Source organism: Corvus kubaryi, unplaced genomic scaffold (genome assembly GCF_017639235.1).
Source record: "Corvus kubaryi isolate FWS band 111438036 unplaced genomic scaffold, C.kubaryi_AGA036_p1.0 37285, whole genome shotgun sequence".
NCBI lineage: Eukaryota > Metazoa > Chordata > Aves > Passeriformes > Corvidae > Corvus > Corvus kubaryi.
The window spans coordinates 2,719,314-2,744,281 of NW_024581089.1; the positions used below are offsets into that span (position 1 = coordinate 2,719,314).

General features: G+C 41.4%; 1 protein-coding gene across 14 annotated transcripts in view; it reads right to left on the bottom strand.

Annotated features, from left to right (window-relative positions):
• ATP2B2 (ATPase plasma membrane Ca2+ transporting 2) overlaps positions 1-24,968 on the bottom strand; it is a 382,727-nt gene that overhangs the window by 18,895 nt on the left and 338,864 nt on the right. For all 14 annotated transcript variants that reach the window (XM_042026756.1, XM_042026753.1, XM_042026757.1 and 11 more), the window contains 7 exons: positions 22,080-22,259; positions 21,027-21,114; positions 14,513-14,619; positions 13,677-13,868; positions 5,932-6,145; positions 3,500-3,711; positions 1,935-2,042 (listed from right to left, as the gene is read on the bottom strand). In XM_042026756.1, the coding sequence (XP_041882690.1) occupies positions 1,935-2,042; positions 3,500-3,711; positions 5,932-6,145; positions 13,677-13,868; positions 14,513-14,619; positions 21,027-21,114; positions 22,080-22,259 (1,101 nt within the window). The remainder of the gene's footprint in view (positions 1-1,934; positions 2,043-3,499; positions 3,712-5,931; positions 6,146-13,676; positions 13,869-14,512; positions 14,620-21,026; positions 21,115-22,079; positions 22,260-24,968) is intronic.

Here is a 24,968-nt window from a genome sequence, read left to right on the forward strand (position 1 = left end):
TAGAAACCTGTCCCTCAAAGCATCTCAAATTGACTTCCTAGAAACTGCTCGTTAAATTCCTTTTAGAAGTGCCTGCTTTGACACTGGAACTTGGAAATCTTGATTGCTTTTAGTGGCTCACAAGAACAGTGGGTTCAGGAGGTAGATCAAAAATAAGAAGAACAAATTTGTTTTGTGGTGAATTAGAATGAGTCACAGCAGCAGAGAAAAGGCTGAGAAGGAAGAGAAGCATCATAAAGGAAAGGAATTCTCTCTCACTGAAGAGCTCCATGAAGAAAGGCCTTGCCGCAGACTGCAAATCATGGGAATATGGACATAATTATTTGGTTTTAGCTTCTGTTGTTCTTTTCTGGTCACTACATACTGACCACAAGATGGATTTTTTTTTTCCCCCCCCTCTATATTTGCTTTCTTTTCAGTGATAAAATTGTGGCGGTGTTCCAATACCAGTTTTAATTTAATGTCTAGGGTCTCACAATAAGCCTGGGGCAACTAAATTATAAAAAAAATGCTGATATTAGTATTAGTTCTCAGTGATTATGTAATAGCCATGGATAACAAAATTTAGAAGCCAAAAAATTGATCAAAGGCCGTGGGAAATTCTTCACAGCTGAATGAAACAGATTGGATTCTTCTCCCTCTCCCTGCTTTACTTCCCTCTTCTCCAAAAGATGGTATTTTCCAAACAGTTGGAAAAAAACCTTTAAAATCCTTCCTTTCTGAGATTATCAAACTGATTTTAGATCTTCCTCTGGCAAGGCCTTAAGTCAAATCCCAACCTCAGGTAATAATTATAGTAGAACCCTCTAATAGTGGTGGGTTTCAGCCAGATATGCATTAAAAGCTGTTCTGAGTCTGAGCGTTTCTAAGGAAAAATGAGGCCAAACTGTCCAAAAAGTGATTTTTTTTTTTTCCAGGGGAGAACAAATAATCAGATTTGAAAGCAAGCATTTATTCCCTGCACTTCCAGCAGAACCACAGCAGCTTCCAACTGCAGCTGGCCATTTCTTGACTCTTCATAGAGGCAAACTCTGGATCTACAAATCTCTTTACATCTGAGAGAACAAAATGTAACTTCACTTTTTTCTTTACTGCACCAGGTGGCAACAACTTAAATACCCCATTAATGTATTCAGAGGTGAAAAAATATCAATATTATTATTATTAACTTTGTAATCCATGTTTGCACATAACAGAACAATGTAGGATGTTAACAATGGTGATTATGCCTGTGTATTACTTCCAGAGAATGGATCCCAATTTATTTAATATCATCTCATTGACATTTATTTCTTCATCCATATACAATTATATATTAGCCAATGATGACAGAGGATATAGCAGAAATTTAAAAGGACACACTAATTTAACTGCACTTTTCTACAGCTATTAAAAGCAAAATAATCTCTTTTTTTTTTTGCACTTCCACTTCCATTGTTCACACACAGAATTAGGTGGATGGAGAATCACTGCAGGAATATTTTAAACATGCTGGAACTTTTCCTATGACAGCTCCAGCAAGGGAATGAGTTGGTTGACCTAGAATTGGAACTTCATTTCAGCTCCAAAACTTTGCCACATCCTATGGAAGGAATTCTCTTCCAGGGAAGGAACAGAATTGCCTTTGTTGCCTTTTTTTTTTTTTTGTGACTAAAAGATTTAAGTTGTGGCTCAAACATCTCTCACCAAAAAGCCTAACTGAAGATGGCCCTGGTGACAGCACACCCTGCTAGAAAGGAAAGGTGTGAAAATTAACAAAAATCCCCAAAGGAACAGAGGGATAAATTATCCTTACTAATATATCTCTCCTCGAAGCTCTCAGAGAGCACCCTGGCTTTCAGTGAGGGCTGCACTTGACACTGAGAGAGAGCAAGGAAGTAACAGGAATATCAACAATGTCACACCTTAGGATGTGCAGGTTCCTGAATACTTACCTGACCCCACACCAGTTCTCCTAATCCAATAAATACACACCACATCCACTGGTCAAGCTGCAGGGGAGAACAGCTGAAGGGTTTTCCTCCAAACTGGACAATTACTATCTACAAAGAGAAGCACAGAGGAAAAGGGGTCAATTTTTCAGGAGGAAAAGGCAACAAAACAAAAACAACCAAACAACCAAAGGAAAGAAGCTGCAGAATCTTGGTCCCCAAAAAACCCCACCAAACTCCACAAACTTCTGCATCCCCAATCAAAGGTCAAAAAAAGCCACAACAGTTCAGAATAAACTTCCTCAGCCTCATATTTAACAATGCTCAGGTATGAATGGTCAGGAAGAAAGAGAACAGGACAGTCCCCACGTGCTCTCCCAGCTCCTGAGAATTCTCAGCTGGGGATTTATTGACCGTGATGTGGTTTATTTTGGAATGCCCATTGCAAGAGGGACTTTTCCCTCTGATAAACATTTTATTGTGTATTTATAGATGTGCCATCATAGAGAGACAGATGGTCCACAAAAGTCTGGTCCTGCTGGAGAAACGGGGTGGGAAAACCCCACACCTTCAGCAGGATAACACCACACAGAGTCTGAGGAGGTCGTTAGGCTGAGAAGGTTTTGCTGACTGAAAAGGAAATATTATTGATATTTCTTTTTAATATTGCTGCTGCAAAACCTGAAATCACAAGCCAGAGATTAAATTGTCCAAGTTTTAAACCCATAATTTTGAATTATTTGTCAAAGACCATCACTGCGAAGTTGTGCTCCTATCACTGCTGCACTTCCTCCAATATTCAGTTTATTGAGGAGTTTCCCTTTTCAAACCACTGCAGCCCAGGTCCAAATTGCTCTTTCCTCCTCCTTGCTGCTGCCAGGAGAAAGCTCCCAATACTGAGCTGCCACTGCAGAGCTGAGCAATGATGTCAAGATAGAAACAGATTTATAAATGATAATATCAAATAATACCAGGTACAGGACGGATGCAGGAGCAGAAGGAGGAATTCTTACAGAAGAAAAAATTGGCAAAAATGTGTATTAGTGATCATGTCCACTTGTGACTGGCACAGCAAACTCAGGAGAGGAACATGAGGTATCACAATCCAGGAGCATTATTGCTGGGAATACTGAGCAACACTGGGCAGTGGCATTGAACAGAAGAACAGTTCAGCATCAGCTGTCTGAAGGTAGATTTGTCTTTTCATGGAGTAATAAATAATTGTAAAATGCTTTGTTGATATACTTTAAATAATTTCTTCTTTAAAAACCAACTACAATATCAATGATGGCTGCTATTACTGTACATGCTAAGATTAAATTAAGAATTAAGCCATTCATAAGGATCAAAATTGATGTTGTATTAGTACAGCTACATAACATTTTCCATTATTAATGCTTGCATTGGCTGAGAAAATACATGCAACCAGGTGGTTTACTATTAAATGGGCCTCCTGCAGCACCTAGATTTAAAATTAAAGAAAAGGAAAACACACAGCAAAAAAAAAGCCCAAACAACTTCAGGTAGATTTCTGGTGGGTAGTTACTACTTCTTGCCCAAAGCACTACCTGAATAGCGAATGTCCCCAGGACAATAGTGCAAAAAATGGGATTTCTGAAGATGCCATCAAAGACGTTCCTCTCGCCGTGGATTTTGCGGGCGTTGATCTCATTGAAGAGCTGCATCATGACAAAGGTGTTGAAGATGATGGTGTAGTGCTCAGAAGGAGGAGAGTGAAGCGGGGCGTTCCTCCCACTGTCAATCTTAAACATTTTCTCACCTAGGTGTAAGACAAAAATAGAAGTTCCCACTAGAACGAATCAAACCAATTTCTATTCCCCCGTTTTCCTTAGCCTACTCTGCTTTTCCACCTTTCTAGGTGAAAACATTTCTTGCACCAGTGAGCAGAACACCTCTCAAATTTCTGAGCAAGAAGCTTTTTGAATGCTGACTCCTGTCTAACAACTCTATGCCCCCACAAGGTTGCCAGTCTTACTCTTATCTACTCCATAGGAATTATTCTAAGCACTCAATTCTTTCAGGTGGAACAAACCCTTAAGGTCATTCCCAGTGGGTTTGCAATTATCTCCAGTGGTTAGAAGCCACCCCTCTTCAGCAGGTTTTACCCATTTACCAACCCAGTAATTTCTGCCAAGCATTGAAGGGTATCAGTGATAAAAACCACAGGCACTCGTGGTTTTAAATAGATTTGGGGCTGATCAGCAGCAGGCACTGCTGTTTGTTTTGATAATTTGGCTTTCACTCATATATCTGACCAATAAAAAAGCAAGATACAACCCATGACAAGTAACTAAAAATGTGGTGAGTTTTGAAAAGGTAAGGTTAAGATTTTTTTATATATATATACCACAGCCTAACAGGAGCAGACAGTGAATTCTGGATTTCTGATGTGCCTGATGTCTCAAACACATTTACTGTATGCTCGAGTACAGTCTATTTCTAAAAAAAAAAAAAAAAAAAAAGATAAAAACTTGATGGACTGGTCTCTGCAGAAACCTACTACAAAAGAAAGGAAGTATTATTTGATCAAAATAGAAAGAATTCTCAATAATTTGAAATTTAACTATAGGAGTGCTGAGTTTAGAATATCATGTTACTGCAAAGCTGAGCCTCGTGGACCTCAGAAAGGAAAAGACTGTTTCCAAGGTTTATCAGAGGATTGTCTGGGCTGTGTCCTTCAAAGTATACAGGAGTTTTCCAGAGACACACAGGAGTAAGCAGAATAGGGGGAAAAGCCTGGTTTACTTTTCATCTGGCTCATTATAAAGTATCTTAAACCATAAAACTCATCAAGAAGTCCTTATAACCTCCCCATGAAGTTCACAGAAATTCTTGTTCCAAGAGTCTTATCACGTGAATTACCAAGACTTTCTTCACCGATTTTAGAGAATCTGAAATTCCAATTTCCTAACGCAGACATTCTCAAAATTCCCTGTAAATCTAACAGTTTTAGAGACCACCTCTCCTCAGAAACCTGGCAATTCTTTTGGTTTAACTCCTCTGTGAACAGACTATCACCTCCTCTGAGCATCCCAAATAAGCTGCCAGATTGCCATAAAATGGACAAGACTTTCACAGTGGAGCTCAAAAACCTCCTGAAAATCATAAATTTACATTTGCAGCTTATCTCAAAGTCTGGATATGCAGGAAAAAAAATCTGAAAGACAACACGTGCGATTTAACAGCGACTACAAAGAGACAAGAAGATAATGCCCAACAGAAAAAATCATCAGTCCTCTGATGCTCCACATTATTGTGGAGCAACAGAATCTATTATTAGCTCCTACTATTCCCTGCAGCAAGAAACATTTCTTCTCCTTCCCTCCCCTCTCCAAAATATAACCTATAAAAAGCATCCGTTGCCAGCAAGGCCTGAAGAAGAATCCAGTAATCCAATAAATTAGACTTTTTGCCCCCTTTTAATATCCATTCCCGAAATTAAATGTCAAAGCAGAGTGTTATTTGTATCACTTAATACTGATTACTTGCTTTCCATACTACTTTAGATCAGCATTATTTCTGGACTGTGGACAACACTTAGCTCTCTTCTCTCCAGCTCTTGGCAAAATGGATCTTGATTTTTATTGTGGTTTGTTTTGTGGGGTTTTTTAAATTTGTTTTTACATCCCTGCTCACGATGACAGGTCTACAATGAAATTTCAGCATAGAAGCATCAGGGTGGATACTCCCATTACAACATAACCTTCTGTGCTGTGTTTCGACATAAACTTTTGCCAAAGCTCAAACCTGTGTTTTGTGAGGGGAAAAAAGCTCGATGGGGCCATTCCCAAGGTAACAATATATGGCAGGTGACAACAACACGACACCTGCTGTGTTTCCCATCCCATTAACCAGCTGGATAACGAAGGCACACAACAAACGTGCATTAATTTGTTACATTTAAAGCGCATTTTCGACACTTGGGCTGCACAACCCAGCTGCTTGTGAGCTGAGCACCGAGTCTGGCCGAGCTTCTCACCGACAAAGAGCAGGGTGAAGATGAGGGTGAGCTGGTAGACGGCGTGGCCCAGGATGTTCTTCATCATGGTGCGGGAGATGAGGGGCTTGTTGCGGCCGTAGGGCTTGCGCAGCAGCAGCGCCTCGGTCGGCGGCTCCGTGGCCAGCGCCAGCGAGGCAAACGTGTCCATGATCAGGTTGACCCACAACATCTGCACAGCTTTCAGAGGGGAGTCCTGTGGGGGGAAATGGGGGAGTTTTGTATTTCCCTGGCAAAGCCTCGCTGGGGGTTCGTTTCTCCCGTGGGGTTGAGCTACTGGGAGCCTCCTTCCACTCGTTCTGCAGGACCAGGAGCACAAGGATGTGAGCGAGGAGAAATGATTGCCTGCAGTCATTTAAATCAGGGCCATTTGCAACCACCAAACTCACATAAAGCTTAACAGTAACTCTTTATAACACCTATTGCAACGCTCTCCGTTGCCTTCATGCTTGAATTTTCAGCTGAATTTAGATAACCAAATAATCCAAATTTCTTTCTTGGAAGAAAAATTCTATTAGAACAATTTAAAAAGTAACATTTCCTTTTCACTAAAACCTACCTATCTTTTTTTTTTTTTTTCAGAGACAGCTTGAAGTTATTAAAGATTTATGGAACAATTACAGAGACATCTTGACACATTATACTCAAATAAGACCTTTAACAGTAGTGACATAATAAAAAAAGAATCTGATCTTTTGATTTAAAAGTACTCTGAAATTTATTAAACTATATCAAATGTGCAAAAGCAACACAATCTATTATTTTACTAGTAAAAGGAAAGCAGATTTGGAACTATGGAAATGGAATGAAAAACCCCAAATATTGGTATTTGATGCAGGCTGCAGTTTCTGAAGCAGCTCTCCAGTCACTAGAAGGAGCTCTTTCCTCATACAATCCCATAAAGTCTGTGGTTATAATACAGAGGACTTTAGGTCATGTTTAAAACCCCCAAAATTAACTAAATAAAGCAAACTAACACAGATCTCGGGAGAACTCTGGACAACTCTTACAAAGTTTTGATGTGTAACTCATGGGGGCAGCTGTAAGGGGAGAGAGATGCTTCGAGGAGCCAGGGGAGGAAAAACAAACAGGGATTTTTTTTTGTAACAACCTCCTGTGCCTTTAGACTCTGAGTAAAACAGGCAGCACTAGCAAGGTCTGCTTCCTGTTCCAAACAGACCATTTTTATGAGGGAAAAAGGAATCACCAAAGTAATAAGGCATCAACATGACAAATCTCACCATGAAACTGAGTTACTCTGCAATGTGAGAGCTGGAAGAGGGAGCACTATTTTTATGTATTTCATTACCATGGTGCTGCAGCAGTGAAGGAAAAAATTGTAGAGGACAGGATACGAACCAAAGCAAAGCCAACAAAACTCCCTGAGAGCTCTGCTCTTTTCTTCAAAGGGTTAAATGTTCATTTTTAATGAAATACCATAAAAGAACAAGGGCCAACGTACATTCAGTATCCCAAGGACTTACAGAAAACAAGGGTAAGTGCTTTGATCTCTTGTGCATCTGGTTTAGATTCCAACTTTCCCCTGAGATAAAATAATATTTCCCCTTAAAAACACATTCTTAACACATTTACACAGATTTTGATGCATTTCATTTATTATTAAAAAAAAAACAAAAAAACAACTTTTGGCTTATTCAAAGGGATGGAGAAAAGCAACCTCCTGTTTCTAAGTCTGACAGGTTGGGTTCCTCATGGCCGGGAGGACAATTAGCATTAATAGATTCTTGACCTCTTGGTTATGGGTTGCATTAACAGGGCTTATCTGGAGAGCTCAGCTCACTCATTTGAAATGCAGCTGCAGAAACAGGAAATGTCTTTGTCCCTAGAGGTGGTCAAAAAACTAAAAGTGATCGGGACAAACTTCATCCTAAATCGAGACTCACTTATTTTTATTAATATTAATGGCTCCAACAAAGAGAGTACCTGCAGTAAAAGCAGTTCGTGGCTGGGGCTCACAGACCCTCTGTGGGACACAGGGAAAAAGGAAAACATCTTTTCTGCTGAAGAATTTTCCTTGTCATGTTTTTGCCTGTCCCATTAATAAGTTTGAGAAACATTCTGTGCTTTGATCTGTTACAACAATTCAATTTCCACTTCACGCACTGAATTCTCCATCAATAAAACCGAATTTCCCTGTTGCATTTCACAGACAGAGTCAGAGATTCAGGGGTCTATCAGGGCCTGCCATATTCCCAGCAGAAGGGGAAGGCAGATTATTTCAGTCTCTAAATCACACAACTGTAATTGGCAGCCATCAGTTTTGGCAACAGCATGTTCTCACCATTTCACACTGCCAATCACCTTGGGTGGCTGTGGTGCCCCTAATAATTATCTATTATTGGCAGTGCTACACTGCTCAGTCAAGTGTGAGAGCTCGTTCGAGGCTGAAGCCAAAACATTAAATACACATTAGTCTGGGCGGGCAGTGGAATGAAATTTCCACTGCAACTCTATCTGATTTCTGATTAGTTGGTGGAAACTGAGGAAAACACATATCAGCTAAGGAGCTTAGGCTTCCACTGCGGATTTGAGTCACTTGTGCAAGTGGGATGCAAATCAACCTTCTTTTCACTGTGTTTTAGCCACTAACTGACCAGCCAATAATTCTTAATTCCCTCTCTGAAAACTTTGGGGATGTGAACCACCCAAAATCACCACTTATTCATCAAATTCTTTTCCACTTGACTTTGGAATAGGTTAGCCTTGGCCTAGAGGTAAAAGGAAAATGTCCCTTAAATCAAGTGATGTTACACTTCATCTTGGAAACACTTAAAAGTACAAATCGCCAACGGCTGGAAATAAACTACAAATCTTTTGTGACATGCAGAGCCTCACAAATTTTAGAGCTTGTTACTTTTGATTTAGATGACAAGCTGCAAGGGAACAAAAAGGTATTTCCACCCTTACCTCTTTATTCCCGTTTGCCACAGAACACATGCAGGGATTCACAAAAACGAGCATTTCTGGGAGTTTACCTTTCTACACATTAATGCAAAAAAAATGGCAGCCCTCACTGTGCTGCTAGATCACACTGTCTGCTAATTCTATGGAAGTGGCATCCTCAATTCTATTTCCATGCCTCTAAGCCTTGCCAAAATAAAGCTAAACAGTACGGACTTTGATTTTATATTACAGCTTTTTCAAGTTTGCCAGTGCTATTATTTTGAAATTTGCCAAGTACAGTTCTGCAGTAAAACATTATAACCACATAAATTACTGCCTTATACATGTAAGTATAGATCATCCTCATTTTTTTGAACAAGACACGTAAAAACAATCAGTGATTCATGCAGCAGCTCATTGCTACAGTGCCTTTTAATTAACATTTAATTTTCCAAACATCGTGTCCTATGGAGTCACTGTTTTCAGTTCCTAATGTCTGCTAAAACATTAAGTCTCTCTCAAAGTGCAAGAATAATAATTTGAATGTAAAATGTTAAAACACAGCCTTTGTGCTCCCTTTCTTCAGTGGAACCTTTCTGAAGAGTTACAATTGCCTCAACACTTGGAGCCACAGACTGAATCCAGCACGGAGAGAAACCCGCTTGCTTTTTGGCTCCAGCAAAAAACTGTTTCCATTTGACTGAGCTGCATTTTAAAATCTTCCTTTCGTCCACACCCAGATCACTTTGAACAGCTCCAAACATAATGAGCTGATATCTTCTGGGTGCTGTGGCTTTGCTGGGGACAGGAAGAAGGATGAGCCCATACAGAGCTCCATAGGGCACCCAGAGATGTGGAGCAGTGACTCATTGCAGGCACAAAACTCACAGGAATCGTAGGCAGAGCTCCAAAGAACCACCCTCACTGAATCAATCAGGGGCTCTGCAAAACTGTTATTCAGAGAATGAAGTCAGAATATGAAAGTTTCTAACTCCTAAATTCACTGGAAAAACAAAAGATGGGTTTCAGCGGAGGCAGTGGCTGCAGAAGAGGAAGGACAATTCCACAGGAACTGGTCAAGACCACCACACCCTGATCACACTAAAAGTGTGCACTGGGCACCTCAGGGAAGGCAGCAAGAGGGAACTGGATTGGATTAATTAAAAATAAGGTGAATGAGCCCAGCTCAGCTGCACTGAGCCACACAAACCTCTCTGGGAGTAAGCAAAGGTGTGAAATCCTCTGGGGTCTGTGCACACAGACACAGAGCTAAAACACCCCTGCACCCCGGACTGAGGGCTCCTGAGTCAGCTTCTCACCAGAGACTTCTTCAAGCTCTGTTTTCCTGGATGACCCAGATCTCAGAGAGCCTTACATAATTACAGACTCACAACACAGAAGTTCATTATTCTCTGAAAATTCAGATCTTGTGGCTTATAGATTGAGCTGCTGTAAACTGAAACAGGGTCCCATGTAAGTGAGATCCCTCGGAGGGGCAGCTCTGGCAGCAGCTGCACTAAGTTTGTCAGCAGGTGACACTGGATCTGTAATTCTTATGCTGCTTAGAATATGATTGCTGTCACCTTAACACGACTTCGTGCTGGGAGCCAGGGGAGACAAGAGAAACAACCATTTGCATTGGTCCTGTGCATAATAACTTCTTTGACAGCCCCCTGCTTGTCCTCTATAAGCTTTATCTGACACTGGAGCAGTGCAGGGGGTCACAGACACTTTGTACACATAAGAAGACCAGGACAAAACAGAATTAGTAGATGTGGTAGATACCCTCTAACAGCGGCACCTTCTTGAAGCAGCATCTATCTTGAAGCAGATAAAAAATGAAATGATGTTTGCTTAAAATGAACAGAATTAAACTAGACAGCAGTTCCCTGAAGTGGAATTGGCAAGGACCCCCACTTTATTAATCTATTTGAGGAAAAAAGCAGCAGACTGTTAAAATGACCACTAATGGTCCCAGGTTCTGCCTAATGTTTCTCTTAAGCCTCTCCACAACCCTCCTAAGGTGCTCTGGAACAAACAAATCATCTCCTGTGTGGGCAATGCATTCTCTGGGTGCCCCTTGGTGGGCTGGCTTCACTCCCATCAGTTCTCACACAGTCATTAATTAATTTTTATACAGAATTGCTGTGGTTTCACTTAAAGTCCTGCGGGAAGATGACCACAGCCTCATATTTACATGTACACCAGAGCAATTGCAGGATCAAGGCTGAATCAAGTTAAGCCCATTAAGTTGCAAAGCACAAGCCAAGTGTTAAAAAAGATTAGTCCAAGCAAAGATTTTATTATCTTTGTACTTCCTTTAAGCATAAATCAGAAAGAGTAGATGAGTGTAAAGGCAGCTTCATCCTGAAGCATCCCAGTGTTTCAAGCTGGTTCCAAACTGCAGAACAGATTATTTGAGAGGTGGCATGAGGAAGAACAGAAGAAATGTTATTACCTACAATTTTTCTCATTCTATATCGAAATGTCATCAAAAGGACACCCTGAATATTAATATTAATGATGGATTGAAATTATATTGTATGTGTCAGAGAAAGCCAAACTGACCACCCAAATCAAAGGAAAATTCAGTCCAGTGTGGACTTTCTTCGTGTTCATTTTGTGCTGCCTTTTAGGAACTGTAGACTTTAGCTCTGTTTGTTTGGTAAGGACTAAAACATTTTAGTCAAAATCTTTCAGTCAGGCCTGTGCACAGTTCTGCAGATGTGGACGTACATGTGTGCACCTAGCCTGTTGCGGGCAAATTTTTTTTTGGTAGAGTCCTGCATTTTGTGCTGGAGCTATTTTCATAGCAACCAGAGGGTACAGCATGTTCCCAAGTGCAATTTTTAGCAAAGCTTTTGAGCCAAACAGAATGTCCTTTGGCTGGCTGGAGTCAAAGCCTAACATAATAATGTACATTTGTGAGGCAAAATCCTTCTTGAATGAGACAGAACCAGGAGCAGCTCGAGATTAGCCACAGTCAGGCTGGGTGTAAACAGTGGCAAAAGGACAGAACTGCTGCCTTTCTGCTTCCATTTCCACTTCGGCTCCTTCCACGCTTCTCGTTTGGGTTTGTATCTTTACTGCCAAATTCAGGAATTGCACAAGAATCTGCTTGCAAAGCAACACAGGAGTTCCAGGAGGTGTCCACTAAAACCTGTGAGCAGGGACAGCAGGCCCAGGGATGGTCTCACAGACCTCTGGGGCAAGAGAAATGCACTGGGCCTGATCCAAATCCTAGAATCCAAAGGAATGATTCAAAGGATGAAAAAAAGCTTCAGAATTAAAAAAGGAAACATATTTGCACTGGTTATGCACTTCACATGCACTTAGACTTGATTTAAAATAGTCCTTGCACTGATCCAGCACTGTTTAACCTCTTCAGGAATGGAAAATTCTTTGGTTAACAAATAGAATGAGTTTCCCTTCGTGCTTTCGCAGAACAACTGAAGAAATTCTGGGCATTGACCAGAAGATTTCACCTTAAATAAAAGTTGATATCAGTGACAAAATGTCAGTAAAACAGGGTCTTAAAGGAAGCACTGGCCTCAGCTGCAGCGATGGTGCTGCCACCACCCTGCTGTCAGCACCTTGCTCTGGGTGCTTCTGTACCACTTGTAAAAACCTCCTGGAGTTTTAGTCCTTGTTCTTGTGTTACCAGCAACAATCACTTCACAGCTGGACGTTTTCTCAACATGCTTGAAAACATTTCCAAAGGTAAATTTATCCAACTTTGCTGCAACACCACGGATTTCATCCCTCAGCACAGGCTCAGCAGTGACAACAAGGGACCTCCGAGGCCTCGGAATGTCAGCCAGGTCGTAGGAGAAGTCTGACCTCGTGGGTTTGTTAAGGTACCTGGGTTTCTGGTTGCAAGGATCAATTCCATGATTCCAATGTAAGTTTAGCCTGGAGCAGAGCTAATGACTTATTCATTGCTTCGCTCAGGTGTGCCTGGGCTGAAATGTACCTGCTGAAACAGGTATGGGCATCTGGATGATGCACCATGAGGGAAGCATCAGCTTTCCCACAGTGCATCCCAATCCAGGGAGGCATTTTGTGACAGCACCTGTCTGCAACATCTAAAATATACATTATTTTAGGGAGTGACAGCACTAAAAAACACTTTTTGTTATTTTCTTATTAAAGACAAAAACTTTATGCTGTACTACATATATCCTGTTTACTCTCTAGGGGAAAAAAAATAATTTTATTGCCCAAAAAGTTATGATTTGAGAAAAAAACATGGTTTGCTTTGAGGCATGCTTCTTGCAAATGACCTGGACATGTTGCACATGCACCAGGATTGCAATGAGGGATTAATGGAGTGGAAAAAAGAGAGGTCTAAGTCCAACTCTATGTGTCATTTAATTGGTTTGTGATCTGCATCTGGAATTAAAAAGAACTGCCTGAAAGCAACAAAATCATTTTATCAGTCAAAAAGATTGGGATTACTAAAAATATATATTTATTAGCGAGTATATTCTAAGAATAAAAGGCAAATTCATGTAACCTGCTCCTTCTCCCCACCCACGGTGTTTTCTGTCTGACCATCACAGGCTCAGGGATGGCAACACTGAGGGAGGCAAAAAATGAGCAGCTCCTAGAAGCAAGTTCCTTTGGGAAAGAGCTGGATTCATCCAGCCTGACGCCAGCAGCTCGTCAACCCTCAGCAGCCTGAACCTTGGAATGCTCAGGAGAATTTCCAAAAGTTGCCGTGTGCCGAGCAGGAATCAAACGCAAAACCCCATCCAGCAGGAGTGACCGGATCCTGGCAGATCCCGGTGGATCCTGGCAGGATCCCAGCAGGAATTGCTCACCTGGGTGATGCAGGCGCCGGTGAAGGCCACGATGACGGCCACGATGTTGACGGTGAGCTGGAACTGCAGGAACTTGGAGATGCTGTCGTAGACGTTGCGGCCCCACATGACGGCCTTGACGATGCTGCTGAAGTTGTCGTCCGTCAGGATGATGTCCGAGGCCTCCTTGGCCACGTCCGTGCCAGCGATGCCCTTTGGGGAAAGGGATTGGGAATGAGATTCCCTGCTAGACAGCATAAATCTTCATACTCAAAGCCCACAGTGGCTGCTGAGCATATTCTGCTTTTTATGGAATTTGGCTAATTTGGCCTGGTTTTGAAGTGAATTAGGCTGCAGAAATGGAATTTACAGAGAGCAGAGGAATTCATGTGGTGATGGCTCGGAGTGTTTTAAGTTGTCAGCTTAAAGATTGCTGATCATGTGAGTTGCTTTTGTCATTGATGACGTTTTATTGATATACGTGAACAGAATTGGCAACAAAAATGAGAATTATGTGTCTTAATACATGGTCAGAATACACATGAAAGACACCTTTGTAACTAGTGGGGGATTTTACCACAGCAAAAGAGAGCTCCAGTGTTGTGAAGAAAAAGTTCATTTTTCTGTATGTGCCCAGGATTCTGCATAAAGCCAATAATTAATTAGGCAAAATCCTGAAAAAGTATCAAAACAAGCCATGCCAGTGAATCCAAGTGAATTAAAGGATTCCGATGCAACATAACTCACTCCCTCCAATATATTCCTTCACTGACAAGCAATAACTAAGCAACTTCACACTTAATGAATGGAAAACTCCTCACAGCAAATTCATAATGGCACAAACATCAAGATTATACCATTGCAAAGCCAACATCAGCTTTTTTAAGTGCTGGTCCATCGTTGGTTCCATCCCCAGTCACAGCTACCACCTGCCTCTGTTCCACCTGTGTGCTGTCAATAATACCTGCAAAAAATGTATACATGGGTGGGTTTACAGACATTTATGGGCAATAATTAGCAAGATAAAACATCCCTGTAAAAAAGCAGAGTCTGTATGAAATAGATTGGATAACACCACACAGTTTTACAGAGATTATAAAGGCAGGTCTTTAAGGAAAATAATGATGAAAGCTGCAGCATCACCACCATCCACTACTAAATATCACCATGAGAATTTACATGGAAAGTTCTGATCCTGCATCATCAACACATCAACAAAACCTGCACAGGCTTCAAAGGGAATGAGAGCAGCTCATGATGTTCTTTTGGCAGATTCCCGCTATTTAAAGTTTTGTGTCACAGCCCAGCACTGATCAAACATAGTGGAAAGGATTTGCCAAAAACTTAAGGTCATGCTTAGGGCTCTCTTAAACTGGGACCCAGCTGTAATATCAGCTCTACTAAGAGTCTTTCTTAACCCAAGATAACAAAAGTCATTGATGAATTTTGTTTAGGTGGAGCAGCCATGTTCAACTCTGCCAAACAATGACTAAGGAGATATAAAAGAATTCTTTAAATTCTGGAACCAAGCATTTTAATAAATAGCTATAATAAAATAATTTCTACTTTCATTTTGAGATCATTTGAGAGGAAAAAACCAAAAGCACTTCTCATGTGGTGAATCAAGTTTCACACAACAAGGCTGCATGGAATTATTTTCCGCTTATGCAGATAGGGAAAGCCAGGAAAAGAATGAAGAATTTTTCTGAGGCTACAGAAGCAGCCCAGGTTTTTAATAGGATGCAGATCCTTCACCACTCATGTTTCTGTTTCCATGTCAGGGCCCATTTGAGCATGAGTCCAGAACACAGGATTGTTGTGTAGGATACAAGAACACCTTTCCATATTGATAACTTACGGGAGCAAAACGACAGAATTCCTTTTGCTAACACATTTTGCACAAAGTCATAACCTGCAAAAACAATTATCCAAACCTACCCAGTATGAAAAGCTTTCACTCTGCTCAGAAAAAAATCCCTCCCCTATCAGATAGGCAAGCAGAAATAGGAAATTGCAGATTACAGAGCAATAGCTGCCTCTTGGCAAGGTTCAGGCTTATCAGGCACCCAAAGATTGCAGTGCCCTGTGCAAGCAGTTACTGCCCTGTACTTTTCAGACTTATGAAAATGAGAAAAAAGCCCTATTCACTTTGCACTGGCAGTGGGATCTCAGATGAATGGCACATTACTCTGATAAGATCTTACAATTAGAGCTTCCAGTTTGTTGGGGTGATTTGCCTTTGGTATTACTAAATAAGCAGGAACATCATCTGTCACTACTGTTAAAAGCATTTACTTGGTCTTCCCTTCTTGTTATTAACACATCCTTTGATGTTAAATTAATAGTTTAAGCTCCTGAAAAAAAAGTCATTAAAATCTCTGGCTCATTAAGGTATTAACTGCTCCAAAGAGGTCGATAGAATCTGCTCACAACTGGGTTCCAAGTGGGAGCACAACCCAAATCAAGTTGAAGAGGCTCAAACAAATGATCTCCTAACAGAGATAAATGGATATAAATAGTGACTGTGTTGATGACTGTGCCACCAACTGCCCTCCATCAGCCAATTCCTGCGTGCTGCCAAGTCATTCACAAGGTTTAGCAGTCATTCACAAGGTTCAGGAGACACTTTCATCCCAAAAAACACAAACTATGCAGCCAGGATGAGCCCAGCACCGCCCCGAGCACAGACCTGCATAAACAGCAGCCATGGAACACCAGACACAAAAAGGTCTCAGGTATCATCAGCATCTGAGCCCCAGACCTCCCCTGCAGTGCCCACTGTGAGTGCCACTGGAAGGACATGGAATGGTGGGGATGGATGTCAGTGCTACCCCTGGGAAGAGAGAAGGGCTTTGCGAAACTCCGTCCCCACGCCAGACAAATTTCTAAAATGGAGCAGCAGCGACTGTTTGGGATTCAGAGGATTTGTCACAGCTCTACTGACACTCCCTGACTTCTGCCTGCTCTTTTGAATCTGTTCCTCCTCCCTGCTTCCTCACATTGCTGAATGTTTGCCTTCTTTCCAGCATGTGCCTCCTTCCAAACACATATAGGGCTTGTTTTTAATATTCTGTTAATGGCTGAGATCAGGTTTCACCTCAAGGATTTTCTTCAGTATTGAGAAGTGTGCCTAGATAAAATTCCCAGTGTGAGGAGACCAAAGAAAAGAAGGATGTCCAGGAAGGGCTCTCCTCTCTCTCTCCTGAGCCGTGGGGATCAACCTCTGGTGTGATCAGGGAAAAATGGGACTGAGGGCATGAGCCAACAGGCTGGCAGTAAAGAGAATGTTCCCTGGCCATTGCACTCAGTCCAAGTGGCTCAAAAGAAGCTTTAACATTAATTAGTCATGTCTAACAACCAGGAAATTTCTTCGAACTATACAGCTTTACTCCAGTTGAATGTTTACATGCAGAATTTTAATAAAAACAGGTTTTCATGGGGAATTCTTCAACTCTCAAAGCTTCCTGCCAAAACAGCCTTTGCTCTTTCATTGGCTTCTTCCCTCATCTGGAGCTGTTTGGCCATGACTTCCTTCTGTCAGAAAGAATTTCATCCAACAGCCCCAGGAGCACACCCAGAGCAGAACACGACAGTGTGTTCCACACAGGGATCCCACTGATGTGGCAAGGAATTTGGGAAGGAAATTTGGGCAGGAATTTGTCCTGCAGCTTGCATAAGACACAAGTTTCTCAGTGCAAGCAGCCTGTGTCATATTTAAAACAACCATGCAGAGCTGTCAAGAGGGGCTCTAAATGCATAAGCTTGCTCTAAAAAGTACAAAATACAAGGTACAAAACTGAAATACATCCTACATCTCCCACCTGCCTCCCATCTAACACTAATCAAGCACTAAATCAAATCCACTCAGGACAATAACTTAGGGAATATTAACCAACGACGTCTCTTCTGCACCCATGGCTCAGCTCAGACCCGTCCCACCCAGCCCCAGGTTCTCCCTTTGTCACAGGACAAATGCTGCTCCATTTAAACAACCCTCACTGGCATTGTCACCCTCAGAGCTGCAGCAGTAAGAAACTCCTGGGAGAAAAAAAATTCCTGGTTTGGAGATTTCTTTCTGTCTCGACTGCTTAAAGCAGGCAGGAAAAACTCAGCTCCAGCTGAGCACTTCGGAGCTGCAGCCCCGTTCAGGTGTTAGAGAGGCAGGAAAGCTGATCCTCCCACAGCCTCACCCAGATTCGTGTTTCTTTGACAAGCTAAACATAGCACAGCCACGTATTTTCATAACACACATCCTCTTCAGGCTATTTTTAATACTTCAGGCTAGTTTTTAATACTTCCAAACTTTCGGAAGCTCCCTGTTAACGTGACAAGAATTTGCAAAATCTGTCTGAAGAAAGCTCAGATTTATTTCAGTTACATGCTTGGGTACGTGCCTGGATAGAGATTCAAAGGTTAATATAAAAATGTTCTGTATGACATTACAGACAGCACTGGGAATTAAGTGGATAGTCCTCCCCAAAGTTCAGGATATCAATTAATTCAATTTTCTGTATTTTTATTATTCTACCCAGTCTCGTGGCTTTCCACATTAATGAGGTTATGAACATACTACTATCCCATGCAATAATAGCTGAAATATTTCAGTAATTAAGGGTAATTATTAAAAAATCTTTTCTTCTTTAAAGTTCCCCTTCTGCTTGATAACAAATTAGGCCTACATGAGAATAGTTGTTTTTAATATCACACCAAAAAAATTCCACTCTAATTTAAATATATTGGAAGGCACAGCTTCTTGAATTGGTAAAGTATTTCTTTGATCTTTTCTATACCTTCTGATGATAATTCCCATCAGTGCTAAACAGTTGTTTCCCACAGTGTTTTTAAGAGATAAACTGACGATTTTGAATTATTTCAGCGATAGCACTGTAACCTCATATCGGTATAAATGATATGTGGTTTTACTTGGGATATTTTGAAATAGAGCAAAAAATAAGAAATTATACCAACAGGTATCTTAAAATCCATCCCATATTTTATTTCAGTGGGACTGAGATTTTTGTACTAAAGCAGTTTGTGATGATAAAATGTTCTGATGGGTGTTTTTTCAATCTACCTCTACTTCAAAGCCATAAATATTTGAAAGCAAGTGTCTGCCCAGGCTGAAATGCTGAACCATGCCTTTCTCTGGTCCCTGAGCAGTAGTAAAAACAAAAGTAAAAAATAAAAATGATCCTTCTGCTGGGTGGGATCGGGCTATGTTAAGGAGAAAAAAATATTCCCTCCAGCAGCTGTATGTCATTAAAAATTAAATATAAAAAAAGTTTATTTTCTGATGTGTGTTTTTAGCCTAGAGCAGATAGAATACATCAAAGGGGAGAAAATCCTCTCAATCCCTCAAGTGTCTGAGAAAAACATAACATTTTAACAAGAGGCCCAAAACTAGTGAACATTTAAATAGTTTCTTGTAACTTTTAATGGCCCTTGGAGTATTACCAGCCAAAAAATTCCATCATGATTTCCACAGCCCTGTCCTTGAACTTTGTTAAGATACTTAATTGCTCTCTCGACCTCGCCACATCTTTAAAACATGAATTGTGTTGCTTGCATGCGGCATCCAGTAGGAGTAAATATCTTTTGGGCTGTCAAAGTGCATGTGCTACAAACCACCACCAATTTGTTGTTCCCTTTTTCTCCAGCTCTCTATTGATTTCAATTTCCCTGGCAAAGGTTTCCTTCTCCTCTTGAGGGAAAATCCTGACTGATTCAGACGAGCACTCCCGAGGGACTTGGTTAATCCACTTAATGCAACACAAATTGTTGTGTTTCTGAAACAAATCAGCTGTGGGGCTGTACAAGGGCTGTTCTGAGAGCTGTAACAGGATTTAAGATGCACTGGGGAGGGGAGGAGACTTCAGCTGACCTTGTGCAGGTCTAACCCTGACCCATGGAGATAAAAATGCCCTCTAAACTTTTCCAGTCCTGAACAAACCCCTGCTGGAAAACTATTTTGGAGCACACGTCCCCCAGATTTGTATATTATTTATAAATTACACAGCTCACTACCATAATAATAAACTGTGTACATTAGAAGACATTTATGGGAAACGGTGGGGTGGGGATGATACATTATGTGTCCAGCTGCCCCATCCAGCACCATGCCAGAGTTCCCTGGAATGATCTGTGTTTCCACCTGGCCGCAAGCCCAAAGGACCCAAATGATCCAATCTTCAAATTCACAATGGAACTTCTGCTCTAAAGTCATTTAGGCATTTTTAAAAATTGCATGGTGCTCAAAAACCTTTGGAATCAGTCAGGTATGGAATCACAGCAATGGAACCTGAAGGACTTTCTACCTAAATGCAGATTATTATTGCAGGAGTCAACCAGCTGAAAACATGTAACGGATCAGCTGGATCTTAGCCTGAACTTCAGCTGCTCCAATTGCTAAAAGGAGCTCCCCAGACTTTCTAGGGCCTTAGTAAAATATTCCAGCTCTTTCTTCATCAGGAAGCCAGGAGACAACCATCTGCTTATGGGGCTTCCACTTGAGCACGGCCAAAAATGAGGTTATTCCTGCTCAGAAACCGCTGATTCCATCAGCCTCTAAGTGTGAGCCTCAAATTCAACAGAATAAGATGTCAAGTCATCAAAAGAAAAAGGAAACTGCAAACCAACCCCCCTTTTATGGGAGCATTCCATCTGCAGACAGTACGGTGAGAGAATGTTGTTTGTAGGGTGCAGCTCCTGCAGGACAGACCCTAAAAACACAGAAATCTAAAGGAAGCCAATGCAAATCATACAATTAGATGAGCCTACAGGAAAAACGGAACTGGCTGAAAATCCCCATCTCCACTGGGCAGCTCCCAGTTCCACCACACCAATAACTGCTACTGTGACAGGAAAAGGTTTTCTTCTCTTGGAATACTCTCTAAAATAATTGTGGGAGAACAGATGCACTGGAGTGACTGGATTCACTCTTAATGAGACTGCTCTTGTTTTCATCATAAAGGGCTGTAAGGCAAAGACAACAAAATCTGTGACCTCTCTTGTTTATATGTTATGTTTCTCAGCAATATTTTCTTTCTGCCCACCAAATGCACATTTTCCCTTCCCATCTCAAGCCTCATTCCAATTAAAAGCCACAAGGCAAATATGTCATTGCCTACATCCACTTGCCAGACATCTTATTGGTGTTTCTCTTATTCCTGCCAAGGAGTTTCCTATTCTTTTCCATCTCAAGGCTGAGGTCGAACACAAACACAAGAGTGCAAGAAAACTTCCTTGTGTGGTGTAGAGATGCGCAGCTATAAATGACAACTCAGGTGGATTTGTAACAGTGAAATCAAGGCAGATGATGCTTCAACACCTTTCGCATTGATTTCCACCCCCACAAAGGCAGTTTGCACCCACCTTTCACCAGAGTGTGTTTGTCCGTGGGGGAAGAACGAGCGAGCACCCGGAGCTTTGGCCAGATTTTGTCAATCCGCTCCTGCTCAATCTGCAGGGGGGGGAACACAAAAAAAGAACCCAAAAGGTAAAACCACCTGCCTGTGATGAGCAAAATTTATGTCTTTGCGTCAGACAATTCCCCTCACTACTCAGACATGCAGCTTTTGTCCAAAAGCACAGGGAAATTCCAGCAGCCATCGATGCTGCAAGTGAAGACAAGGCCATTACTAGCAAGGTTCATCTGCTGGCTAAATCAGGTAAATTTTTCCACAGTACCTAACCAGCCTTTCTTATCTTCTTTATGGATAATTCCACCCAGAATCATCACTCCAGATATAGGAGTTTCTCAAAGCTGATCAAACCTGTATACAGGTTTGTTGTTCTACTCCGCATGAGAACCCAAATCCTTCATTTAGCACCAATAATGGCAAGATTTTCTTGTGTAGCAACAGGAACAGAGCCAAATCTGTTGCATTTATTGACATTCCCAGGATTTCATCCATCAATGCAAGGAGAAAACAACTGTGTCCACTCATTTATGACGGACTCAAAGAGCCAGCATAGATTTTACTTCATTAGAGCTGTGTGTGAGCTCCATCTTAGATGAGGAGTTAAAAATCTTCCAAAGGATAGATTTTTTTATGCAAATCATTGAAGTGAGTACATGAGATAAAGTGGAATAAATTAAAGAAATGAGAGGAGCTGGTTCTCAGTACAGATTACATTTTTAGGAGCAAAATTGCTGTTGAGTTCCTTCTCCTCCTTACCACAAACCTGCTTTAATGGGCTTAGTTTTGATTTCTTGTGGAGCAGTGCAGTGGTTCTAAAAACTGCAGAATTAGGCCAGCACCAAACTGATCCTGGAGGAGTAAAGACTGCAATTTCACTGCTGTTTTGAATTGCAAAAAATTTAGTGGGAGAAAAAAGCAGGGATTTTTCCAAGCAGTCTTTAACGATCTGAGGCACGCACCAGCGCAGGAGAATATTCCAGTGCTTTCACTGGGTTCTGTTTACCTCTCCCTTCTCGTTTCGGATCCTCCTGTTGAACTCCTTCCCTTCGAGGCACAGGAAGTCTTCCCCTGGGTGGATGATGCCACACTTGATGGCGATGGCACGCGCAGTGTTGATGTTGTCCCCGGTGACCATGCGCACGGTGATCCCGGCTCGCTGGCACTTCCGGATGGCTTCTGGCACCTGCAAGAGCGAGGCAAGGGCACAGAGAGCTCCTGGGTCAGAGCTAAAACACAATGCAGGTGTTCCCATCCAGAAAAATTTCAGGCCAAGAAATTCCTGAAGCAGAAAGAGGAATCAGATGTGTTTTGCCGTTACTTGACTGTTGTGGAGTTGGGGTTGCACCACAGGCAAGGCAAATCTTGTCTCGAGAAGCACAAAAACCATCTTTTAGATCAGTTCCCTAAATTTTCTCCCCACTTGAATAAAAATGAGTGCTCTGCAGCTTTTTTGACCTTTAACAAGCTGAACATAATGACTCAACACGTGTAAATAGGAATGGAGAATACAGGAAATGACTGAACTTCTGATCCAAACCTCCCTTTCAACAAGATTGTTTTAAAAGTTATTGTGATTTAGCACTACTTAATTCACGCTTATCAACAGGTGGAATTCCTAAACACAGGAGTTTCAAAATCATAAAAAATGAAGCCTGACTTTTGTTAAGCCTTTTTCTGCATGAGACAAACTTCTCCTGCACAGGAAATGTATCAGGGAGAGAGAATTCAGGGTGTAACAGGGGCTGTGAGGTCAATGTAGGGGCTCTATTCTGGCTGGGCATCATACACAGATTATTGAAAAAAGCCAAGAAAGATGTGTGGAATTAAAAGAAAATATTGATTCCTAATAATTAAATAAAACTCCTTTAATACAGTTGCTTGGGTGAATGAAGCCTATAGAAAGGTTCCACATCTACAGCTCAATTTCAGATGGGCAAAAAATTCTGTTCCCTTAAACTACACCCTAATTAATGATAATTTCTAAGTAAATATCACTAACCAATTAATTCAGTCTCATCGCATTTTTGCATTATTTTGCATTATTATTATTATTATGAAAGCATTATTTCTTCAAGAGAAAAATAGCAATATTATTTGATGTGGAAGAATGAGAAATGTGTTCCACGCATCCAGACAGGCTGGATGTCATTCTTCAGCACAGCACCACTTCTCTAAATTTCATTTTTACCTACAAGAGTCTAAGAGCAGCTCAGGATTCATCATGAAGACAGAAGCCCTTCACAGAGCTACAGGAAAGAGAACTGCCTTACTCAGAAGATGACAATGCACAATTATTAAAAAATATTACAAAAACCCACAGCTATTTAAGAGAAGGTATCAAAATGGATATGACCATCTGTATCTGATGCACCTTGCTGATCACAACCTCCAGCACAGATAGAAATGTGCTGTGGAGCTCAATGCCAATTTGAGTGGATTCATCTCATCCATTAGTGCAGAAAATGTTCAGAAAAGGAGACACCATCTCCAACATTACACTGCTAATTTTATGTATTTCTATATATTTTCATTTCCTCTGTAGCCACAAGTAGGGGACACTGCTGAGGGCATTTATGTGACAACATAAATCTGCGCCAGTGTGGCAAATCTTGGGCTTTGAGGGATTTCCTGGGGCCAGGAAGGCTCTGAGTCTGCACTGAAAACCCCAAAGCCCTACACCACACCACAGATAATGGTTCTCCCAGTCTGGGAATAATTTCACACCATGTTTGTTCCTATTTATTAAAGGCAGTTTGTGGAGTTCCCGTTTTCCAAAATGCTTCCCTAAACCAACACCTCAGTGAGGACCAGAGCAGCACTTTTCCCAGGATTCCCAAGAAAATCCCTCCACCCTCAGAGGGTGTCTACAGGATGTGCTGTTTGCAGAAGGACTCTGTCAATACAGATCACAAAATCAAGGGCAGAACCCAGGGACAGAGCTTTATCTTCCCATCTCCTCAGCTCTAACTGGGAATATTTTCCCCACAAATTGTGAACCCTGGAAAAATCATTTAGACCTGAAGCCTTTTAGTGATATGAAATAGATTTCTAGAGGGGAATGTGTGATCAGCTTAAATCTGTTCCTTAAGCAAACGACCCCTGATCTCCCCAGTTTCCACATTAATAATCCTGCCTAGATCCCATTTGTCACTTGGAAATGCCTTTGGTACTCACTGGAGCTGTGGTGAGCCTCGTGTATAGGACAGGGCAGATTTAGATGGATATCTGGAAATATTCCAGTGGATGAACCAGGAAGGAGAAGAAGGAATTACAGTGCAAGCAGCGAGAAAGGGTTATTGCCATGAAGGGCCAGTCCCATTAAACAAGGTCAGGGGAGGACAGTCCCAGTTGCAAACACACATCCAGCTCTCATCGAACTGGAGAAATCATTCTGTTTTCCTCTCCTGTCATTTTCTGGACAGCTGGTGGGTGGTATCTGATTTAATACTGTGTACAGTAATTACAGTTAAAATATTGTTCATATTTTTTTATTGCTGTGAGGGAGAAAGAGTGTTGGCAGACAGAGTGGGCAGAGGAAGCAGATATTTTCCATCAGTTTTGCAGAGCTTAAGTACACATTTCACAATTTTTTGGTTTATTTTCCCTCTGCAAAGCAAAACTTCCAATGCAAGCATGCATGTACAAAATCTCCAATGCAGGAATATCTTTCCCAATCAGGTGACAAATAAATAGGAGATATTTGGAAGGGATTTACGTTCATCTCCCAGAAATAACAGACTGGAGGCGTTTTTTGGCAAATAAGTGCGAGCCAGTTCAGACTCATTAAAATCAAGCCAGAAAGAGTGTCAGGATCAACAGAGAATCTCTGCAGGAGAAGGGCATCACTCTGTTTGTTCTCTTCCTGTGTATTTATCAAAGAAAAATAAAAAAC